Raw genomic sequence first — 10,268 nt, forward strand, 5'->3', positions numbered from 1 at the left:
GATTTATTTTATATATTTATCTATTTCGAGACAAATGCATCATATATTTTTTAAAAAAGTATACCATTTTTTTTTTAAAAAAATAAAACTATTCTTTTTAATATTTAAAAATTAATCTAAAACAAACAAAATTTATCACATTAAATAATTATTTACAAATTTAATTTAAAAAAAAGAATAAGAAAAAGTTAATTATAAATCTATTTTAGTTATTATATATAAAATAAGATGTTTTGGTATTTATTTACTAAACATTCTAATATACTTTTTCAAATTTTAACTTAAATCTACCAAACATCACTTTACTTCTTTTCCCAATTAATTTTTTTTAAGAATACAACTATTAACAATTATTTTAAATCTACTACAAATCCAAACGGAGTTCAACACTGGGTAAGGCAAAAAAAAAAAAAAAAACAAATAGTCTTTCTGTTTAAAGTTGAATACTAAACTTGTAATTTTCTTTCTTCTTTTGATTAAACCTTTCCGATGTGTTTGGGATGAAGATTATCCTAAATTATAATAATCAGTAAATACTATTTTGTAGTTTTCAATTAGTTATAACCAACACTATTTCAAAACTCTAATTTGTTATAGTATTTACTCTTTACTACAAGTTTTACTATTTTATATTTATATTTTTTTATTAATTGCTACAATGTTTACTATTTCTTTTTAAACTAAAATAATTTACACATCAAACACGTATTATTATAACCCAAACTAAAATAATCTATAATCAAAATACAAGTTATTATAATCCAACTATAATGAACTAGATTATAATAATCAACTCTATATCACAGACGCCTTATCTCACAGCGGAGTCACACAAATCCAGACCCAGCCGGATATATAATAATATTAAATTATTAATCTTTATAGGCCTAAGATAACATTTCTCATTCTTCTTCCGAGCGTGCCCCGAAGAAGGTCTACTGCTGATTGCTTCTACTGAAGCTGCTATCCTCGACCACCGCCTTCTTCATCTTGCTTTCTCACAATACCTCACAGGTTACACATTCCACATGATTTTTCTTTAATCTTCTTGTTACTATATTTAGATTGATAATAAATTTAGCTTCAGTTCTTTCTTCCTTTCTTTTCTTTTCATTCCTCTTCTTACGCATGTAAAAACTGATTTGAATCTCTCGGAAATTAGCATCGAAACCGGTCGATTGTATGCGACTATAATAGATAAGGGCGTTTGGCGAACAATCTTGAATCTGTAGTAAAGTAGTAACTACTATTTTCGAGATGAATACGGAAGATATTTTCGGTTGGTTGTGTTAATACATATCCTTAAATTCATGGTGTATCACTAATTTCCTTAATGTGTTTTGACATACAATCAAGATTAATCGTTGAAGTTATTTTGAGTGGTTATGATTATCGACTTTTCCCCAATTTGATTCCCTATTGAGAAGTCAAGTAATCAATTACTTTGGTTGTAAATTGTATCTTAACATACAGTCAACGTAATTAACTTAAATATCTTCATAGTGCGTTCAATTATCGTGTTTCTAAACGAAGTAATTCATATAAGAAGTATACACGAAGTGATTAATGTCGAAGTATACACAAGTAGAAAATTTAGTAAGGTAAGTGCTTGATGGCTGGTTTTTGTGGATAATGCTCCGAATGTAACACCTTTTGACCAAACGAGGATAAACGTACGGAACGAAACTTTTTTAGATGTTTGCTTGGTTAATTTTTTGAACAAGAAATCTATAATCTATAATATATTGGCTTGGAAAAAAAAACTTTTGATTTTTTCCTTTTATCAATTCTTAGTTTGTATAGTAAATAATGTAATTTTTAAAAATTTTTCTTCTCATTTTAATTTAATTATTAATAAATATTATTGTGTTTATGAAAAGAACGAAGAGGAATAATGTTTCTGTAATTGATATTTAACAGAAGTTGAGGCTTTGTAAAATGGTGACAGTAGTAATTTTATTGAGATTTAAATGGTAGACATTGGAGTCTAAAAAAAATAAAAGAGACTAATATTTTATTAAGATTTAAAACATTCAAGGACTTTAATTTAGTTTTTGTATGTTAATATTGATTTTTATGACAAAATAAAGATTATAATCCCATGTGTAGAGGACCTCTTTTGCATTTTCTTTTAAATTGTACAATCCTATGTGTTATGGATGGGAAATCCTCTTCTGATGATATGCTAGTGGCTTGAGGGGTTGAGTTTAGGTTGTAGGAGAAACGAGTGAACATTTCGTACCCTTTATTTATTTATTTTTAGTACAATTGGGTAGGGGGACTCTAACCATAAACCTTGTGGTTTCTAGCAAACTAAGATGCCAATTGACCCATACTTGGTTTGGCGAGAAATGAGTTAACTTCTAGATGTAGAAATCAGTATCCTTTCTTAATGCAGAATTAAGACCAGAAATTCAGATTAGTGAATTCATCAAGGAGTGTTGAGAGTCCTTTTGTTTAATTGGAACAAGTATTAGAATGTGGATGCATTGCTGGGCTTATGTGGTATCATAAATTGCAAGTTTCTACCTGAAGCAAATAGCAGAATCATTTCATTATCTCTCCTTTGAATTCTAAGTTTAGTTTCATGGAATGATGGAAACAGTGCATAATCGTTTGTGCAATTGAACTTACTTGTATTTTGTACTTGTACTCTTCCTCTAAATCAGCCTATCTTCCTGTCATGGTGACGCCGGAAATTGTGGATCATGCCAGAAATTTTGCCATCATGGTCAGAGTCCAAGGCCCTGTGAGTCACTATCTTTCTTGCCCTTTTCCATGTTCCCGTGCTTCAATTTCCATTGAGATGGTGAAAAATCAGTGCGAGCCTTATGATTTAGGACCCGAAGGGCCTGAAGATGCAAAAACATGCATTCCATCAGTATCAGTGAGAATCTTCTTATCTGATAAATTTTTTTAGGGGTTGTACGTCTTTAACTTGGAAAAGAATTAATTGATTCCCTCTATTTTTTTGGCATGTGAAGTTCTGGGAGGACAACTCTTTCAGCATCTGGAATGATATTACCTGAAACCCTTTATGACACCCGGGTTGCTAAGCATCTCGGTAATTATAAGGATCAATTTGCAACATTGGTTCTTACTGTTTCCTCCATTTTTGAGCCTTTTATGCTACTTCAACACAGAGATACTATTCATAAGGTTAACTTCACTTACAATGCTGCAGAAGGGGGGAAATGTAACTGTTGTGGGTTTTGTTGTACTTATAAAATTATCATGTTCCACTTTGTTATATATGTGATTAGCTGGGTTAATTTATTTGATTAGCCTATTCACGTGCTGCAGGGAAAGCCTGAGCTAATTCCTGGTGTCCAGATTGACATTATGGTTGAGGTATAATTTATAAGGTTGTAATTGTAAAATTGATAAGTTCACAGTTTTTCTTGAATGGTTAATTTAGCATTCAAAACTCACATATTAATAATCCCGTGCGGCACAGGGTAACTCATTGATGGAGAGAGATTCTGATGTTAGCAAAACTACTCATTGGCATGCTGCCCATTTGTTGGCTTTGGTAGGCATTCATTTTTCTCACTATTTAGTTGGGATTCTGACAGTTCCATCAAATCCAAATTAGACTTCTAGTTTTCTAGGGCGATATTTAACCTCAGTGTAAATTTCTGTAATCTTGGATAAGGTTTAACCTTTATCTTTTTTAAAAAATAAGTTTGGGCTATGAGTTTTATTTTGAGCTATAAGGTTTCTGATTTAATTTGATAATGCCCAAGTCCTGCTTTTTTTTTTTTTTTTTTTTGAGTTTTATTTTGAACTATAAGTTTTCTGATTCCATTGCCATATAAACCAACGTACATACATTTAGGAGTATGAGTCTTTTCCAATAATGTCACGTTTACTTTCCGATATTGTCATGTTTACTCAGCTACTCTGCCTCCGATAGTAGCCATGTGCACATTCTTTTTAATCTTTTATCATGTATTTGAATTTATTTAGCTGGCATGCAATTGTTTTTATGTTAATTTAGATATCGTATTTTGCAGTATGATATACCTACATCGGCTGCTGCTCTTCAATCAGTCATGGATGCTTCTTTGGATTCATTACATCAGAGATGGGAGGTCGGCTGGTCTTTGGCCTCATATACAAATGGTTCTCCATTTTTTCGGGATTCTCGTCGGGGACAGGTTTTATATCAGCTGTCTTTTATTTATGAACTAAAGCAGTACTCGCTTGAAGAAAAAAATGAACCTAACTCTTGATAAATGAAATTTAGAGGTTCTAAATATCTTCTATTAAACAAAATTCCTCTAGGAAGAGCTATCATTTGTAAGCTTTAGCATGGTGAGTGATCTTTCGGTTGATAAAAGGTTTGGATTATCATACATACATTCCTTTCTCTTGTAATCTATATTTCACGTCACAAGACATCTCAGGTAATCATTATACAAAACTAAGAAAAGGTTGGCTTGTGATGTAGGTAGAATCCTGTATGGCCACCTAGAAGAAGCTACGGGATTTGGGCATTATCAAATTGAATTTGCTTGTAACAACTAACTGACTTGATATCCATTTTTCAAAAAAATGAAAAACCTTTTCTTAATTTGGTGGGAAGTACAACAAAAAGAGGACACAAACCAGGGTTAGGATGAAGCCAAATATAATGCTCGAAACAGACATCTAGCTAGATCAAACTGAGTTTTCCATTATGCTTCACAGAGTGCACCAATTTGTATCAACTGTATTTGGGGAACAATAAACAAAAGAGAGTCAGCGATAAATGTAATATAATTACATATCTTTTGTGTTGTCATCATATTTATGTCTAGTTTTAATTTTAAGTCTCAGTGGGTGTTTCTGGCTCATCTTCAGATTGAAAATGACAAGAAAACTTTTGTTGGTAACCAGAGCTATTTGGATATGGAAGGATCCAACAAGAATAATGATTTAACAATAAGAATCGCCATTCTTGGTGTACCCTCATTCTCAAAGGTGAATTTCTATCTCTCCTTGCCCGTCATTCATTAGAAAATTTCACTTCTATAGACTGCAGGAAAGGTTGGGCATTTCATGAATATCCATAGAGACAGCCTTATCTCCTTTACTTGTAGATGTCTACTGCTAGTTATTAATATTTGAACTCTTTCTAGGACATGCCAAACATCAGTATATCTCCCTCACGGCAGAGAGGATCCTTTCTTCTTGCTGTTGGTTCTCCTTTTGGTGTTCTATCACCGGTGCATTTCCTTAACAGGTAGATCTATCTTCTCTAACAATTGGTAATGAAGTTTTAATGTTTTTAAAACTGTTCCAGACTAATGACCTTACTTGAACGTGATTTGTTCTATAGGTTGCACAACTGTACCCTTGAGATCTCAAACTGTTCAAGACTAGCAAATTTTTAGAACTATATTCACACTGAACTTTGTATAATTCTAGATGCTAGTGCCTGTTCCACTCTTGGTTTTCTAGTTCAGTTAGTATTGCTTTCAGCATGACTATTTGAATGCTGGATTGTCACCGAAGACGTTAGTAGTTGATTGATAAACAAATTCTGCAGATGGCTGTCAAAGATTTTATTTTCTTTCGCATTAACAATGGCAGCATGTTCTGAATTTACCTCTATTTTCTGCTCTAATTGCTTTGAAGAGAAAAATATACCATCAAATAATTCAGGTTGAGTCTGTTATTGCATCATGTTGTGAATTAAACATGATGAGTTATGAGGTGTTGAAAGATTATCCCCCCACCACTACCATCACAAAGAAAAAAAAAAGGAGAAGGATTAGTTACATCGTCAAATTTGTAAAGGAAAGGAGACTGCAAAGCCTTCTTGTTATGTTTCAGAGTTTCTTTGGACCAGTACCTTTAACCATATATAAGCTCGTCATGCCAACAAATTGTTTGAACTAATTCTTGGATTTGAAATTTGAGCTTGACAAAGTTGGGCTTGAAGAATGCTTCTTGTCATTTATGTCTAAAACACACACATGAAGACATGGTATTTCTTTGCATTTGTGACACTCCAAAGGTTAGCTGCTGTCTTTTTTGTGACTAGTAGTCTTTGATTGTTTACCCATAGCATATCGGTCGGATCAATTTCCAATTGCTACCCTCCTAGCTCCTGGATCAAGTCATTGCTGATGGCTGACATGCGGTGTCTTCCTGGTATGCATATCCATCTGTTCTATTATATTCTGTTTTCTTCTGGTGGTTTCTTTTTTGGAATTATGATACTTTATCTGCTAGGGATGGAAGGCTGTCCAGTTTTCGATGAACAAGCACGTCTCATTGGTGTTCTGATTAGGCCACTTGTGCATTATATGACTGGTGCTGAGATTCAGGTATAATGAGACTGTTTGCTTCTTTACGTGGTATTGATTTAATTTCTCTCGGAGTTGTTGCATTGTGTGAGACTCTAGCCTTGGGTAACAGCTATTGATTCCATGGGGAGCCATCACAACTGCTTGCAGTGGTCTACTGCTAGGAGCTTATAATACTGGAGAAAGGATTGGCAACGACAATGGGTGTATGAGTGTTGTGGGGAATGAGGCAATGAATAAGGAACAAAAATTTGACGGGGCCTTCAGCAGTATTCAAGACAATTCTGGTAGTTCTCGTCCTTTCCCATGTGAAGTTGACAAGGCAATGGCTTCTGTTTGTCTTGTTACAATTGGCGAAGGAATATGGGCATCTGGCGTTTTGCTAAATAGCCAAGGTCTAATACTCACGAATGCCCACTTGATAGAGCCATGGAGATTTGGGAAAACAAATGTTAGTGGAGAAAGATCAATTGAAAACGCCAAGCTGCTGCAGTTCCACACTGAGCATTCTCCGTGTTCAATGCATGATGGTGTTTTTGGCGGCAAAAAGAGTGGAGATATAACACAAAATGCCTCTAAGAATGCAAATCATGACCAACTCGAGGACAATAAGTTGAGTTTTGCTAACTATGGCCATAGAAACTTGCGTGTTCGCTTGAATCATGCAGAGCCTTGGATTTGGTGCGATGCTAAAGTGTTATATATCTGCAAGGGACCTTGGGATGTTGCCCTGTTGCAGCTCGAGCAAGTTCCGGAGCAGCTCTCCCCTATTATTATGGATTGTTCATGGCCATCCTCAGGATCAAAGATACATGTTATTGGACATGGACTGCTGGGACCAAAATCTGGTACCTCTTTCAACAAATTTATTGGTCTATTATTATTGTCATGTGAATTTTTAGTTTGGCATGTTACAAGTTGGTGTTAGAAAATGTTTTGTTCTGGATTAGGGATGAACCAGATGAAGGAAGCTTTCTTTATAATCCAGTTTAGACCATTTAAATAGTTTCAATAATCATTCAGCAGTCATGATCATTATTTTTTAATTGGTTACTTGATTGCTAAAAATGATTCCTTGAAAGGAAAAGAACTTGTTATTTGTAATTATACAAATGAAGTGTAGTCCCCCTGAATAATGGCTGTTAACCTTTTCATTTGGACAGGATGACTAATTTTACATATTTTTTTTTAAACACAGTAATTTACTAAGGTGTATCTTTTGCAATTCTTTCAACAATCATACATGCAAATCTTTATATTTTTACATTATCTGAATCTAGTTTAAACTTTGTTAGGCTTCTCCCCATCTGTTTGCTCTGGTGTGGTGGCCAACGTGGTGAAAGCAAAGATTCCCTCATCTTATCATCAAGGAGATTCATTAGAATATTTTCCTGCGATGCTCGAAACAACTGCTGCAGTGCATCCTGGTGGTAGTGGGGGTGCTGTTGTCAATTCAGATGGTCGTATGATTGGACTTGTTACAAGGTACGGTGCAATAAATAAATATCAATCTATCCATATTAGGCTTGTAAAATGCTGCTTTTGACTCTGAGGCTTTAAAAGGGAACTGGTAAACTTATGGGGTAACAGCATTTTCTTGACAAGATTAACGATTCAGTATATAAGGTTAAAAACTGACTATTTATTGTGTTTGAAATAGAAACCTAAGGTCCTGTTTGGTAATTATTTCATTTTTTATTTTTAGTTTTTGAAAATTAAACCTATTTTCTCACAATTTCATCTTTCTTAAGTACAATGGTTGAATTTTTAGCCAAATTCCAAAAACAAAAACTTGATTTGGTTTTCTCAACCATTAGTAAAAAGTACATAACAAAGAAAGAAATTTGGAAGTGAAAGTAGTGTCTATAGGCTTAATTTTAAAAAAACAAAAACCAAAAACCAAATGGTTACCAAACGGGCCTAAGGAAATCAATTTTCAATTCAAATTCTATTGACTTAAGAATCAAGATGGCAAAATATATGTAAACCTATTCGTCAAAACTGGATGAAACCGTTTGGAAGCTGACTCTGTTTTCACTTCTGCTCTCTTCATTTTTCAATTGCCCTTTGTATGTGTTGAAAGCTGCCACACCTACTTTTAGAAGATTAGAGCTTTGATTTTTTTCTTTCTACTCTCTCTTTTTGGCTATCTGGTTATTTCATCTAGTTATCAATTTGTGATTTTTCTCCTTACATCATGATCCACGTATAATACTATGATTGATGGATTCATATGATGGAAGTAGTAGCTAAACACCACACCTTAAAATGTCAGACAAGCATATCTTTGGGAGCAACTGCTTTTAAGTACATATTGACTTTTTAATTTTACCTGGGCATAAAACCTGGGAATTTTTTAGGTCCCATTTGGTAACCATTTGATTTTTTGTTTTTGTTTTTTAAAATTCAGCCCATAGACACTACATGCACCTCCAAATTTCTTCTTTTGTTATCTACTTTTTATCAATGGTTTAAAAAACCAAGCAAAATTTTGAAAACTAAAGTAGCTTTTGAAAACTTGTTTTTGTTTTTGGAATTGGACTAAGAATTCAACAATTGTACTAAAGAAAGATGCAAATTATTGTGAGAAATGGGGAGAAAATATACTTAATTTTCAAAAATAAAAAATGAAATGATTACCAAACGGGACCTTAATAATTCTCCCGATTATTGTACCTACACAATTGTCCATCCTTTCATCATTACTCGAGGATTATAGGATCAATTCAGTTTTGTTTGTGGACGGCTTTGCTTACTTATATTGTTCTGTTGTATTTTCCTGATGCTTTCGATTTTCCTTGATTCTTGGTAAACTATGAAAAGAGTCCACTAATGGGAACAAGTTCAACGATATGCTTTTTTGAGGGATATTAGTAAATGATTTCTTATACCAAGCCACCATCAGTTTCATGGTGGATTTCTACTGTCTCCTTAGAACTCAAGGAATGGTGGATTTCTACGTGAAAATTAATAATCTCTGTGAAATGTTGATACAGCAATGCAAGGCATGGGCGAGGAGCTATTATTCCACATTTGAACTTTAGCATACCTTGTGCAGCTTTGGAACCCATTCATAGGTTCTCCAAAGGTTGGCCAGCTGAATTTCTCTGGTCATTTACGATCTATGAACATAACGAGTCCTAATTCTAATTGCAATGTTTTTTTGCACTTGCAGACATGGAGGACCTCTCAGTGGTAAAAGTTCTGGATGAACCAGATGAGCAGCTTTCTTCTATATGGGCATTGATGTCACAACGATCTCCCAAGCCCTCTCCTCTACCTGATCTGCCTCAGTTGCTAGGTGAAGACCATGAAACAAAAGGGAAAGGTTCTCGATTTGCAAAGTTCATCGCTGAACAGCGTGAAGTACTCCGAAAGCCAACTCTTCATAACGAGGGGGAAAGGCTGCTTCCATCTGATATAATCCGTAGCAAGTTATGATGACCATTCAAACCGGTTCATTCAATCTTCAGGTAGGAACATCTAATGATCAGTTGAAAGAAAACTAATGGGAACTGCTGCATCAGCGTTGCTTTTGGTTTCGGGTGTTGTGTTAATACTTTTATTCTTTATCTTCATATGATTGGTTCATGACATTTAGACTTTAGAGATGAAGACATCTGGTCTGTGATTTTTTTTTTTTTACAAACAAAATAGCTACGATACGAAATGTGCCTAATCGATTTCTTTTCTACCAACAGATACTTGAAATATATTATTCTTACGACACTTTGTTAAACTTTGATTGGATTTAGATTTGTCAAAATGTGAAAGCTTGTCCATATATTACATACCAACAAACTAAAACAATTGACACTTTTTGACGCATCTCTTTCTTTTACGAAAAAGTGAGGCTTACGTCAATTTATGTTTGTTGCTTATATTAAATAAAAGAAGTTTGCATGATATATAGTTAAATTGCCACTGCTTCTTTTATTATTATTATTGATTTCAGTTTTTCGCAAGTAGGTG

General features: G+C 33.9%; 1 protein-coding gene across 5 annotated transcripts; it reads left to right on the forward strand.

Moving 5' to 3' along the window:
* Positions 1–885: 885 nt before the first annotated feature.
* Positions 886–10,062, forward strand: LOC120073022 (glyoxysomal processing protease, glyoxysomal). 5 transcript variants are annotated; one of them, XM_039025580.1, is made up of 15 exons: positions 886–1,014; positions 2,670–2,749; positions 2,841–2,887; positions 2,985–3,159; positions 3,304–3,351; positions 3,458–3,532; positions 4,017–4,160; positions 4,846–4,965; positions 5,124–5,227; positions 6,056–6,141; positions 6,223–6,317; positions 6,409–7,144; positions 7,592–7,781; positions 9,293–9,384; positions 9,472–10,062. In XM_039025580.1, exons 2-15 carry the CDS (start codon positions 2,684–2,686, stop codon positions 9,735–9,737), a joined length of 2,244 nt encoding a protein of 747 aa, XP_038881508.1. In that variant the 5' UTR covers positions 886–1,014; positions 2,670–2,683; the 3' UTR covers positions 9,738–10,062. The 5 variants fall into 5 exon arrangements, with proteins under 5 accessions (XP_038881508.1, XP_038881509.1, XP_038881510.1 ...); XM_039025581.1 differs by having other exon boundaries at positions 6,232–6,317; XM_039025582.1 differs by having other exon boundaries at positions 4,882–4,965.
* The last annotated feature ends 206 nt before the right edge of the window (positions 10,063–10,268 follow it).

This window comes from Benincasa hispida, chromosome 3 (genome assembly GCF_009727055.1).
Source record: "Benincasa hispida cultivar B227 chromosome 3, ASM972705v1, whole genome shotgun sequence".
Classification (NCBI taxonomy): Eukaryota; Viridiplantae; Streptophyta; class Magnoliopsida; order Cucurbitales; family Cucurbitaceae; genus Benincasa; species Benincasa hispida.

Excerpts from the sequence above, each read along its gene's own strand:
- LOC120073022 (XM_039025580.1), top strand. The coding sequence starts at position 2,684 with ATGGTGACGCCGGAAATTGTGGATCATGCCAGAAATTTTGCCATCATG. Across the intron at positions 5,228-6,055 it reads CCGGTGCATTTCCTTAACAG|CATATCGGTCGGATCAATTT; the intron begins GTAGATCTATCT and ends GTTTACCCATAG. Across the intron at positions 6,318-6,408 it reads TGACTGGTGCTGAGATTCAG|CTATTGATTCCATGGGGAGC; the intron begins GTATAATGAGAC and ends CTTGGGTAACAG.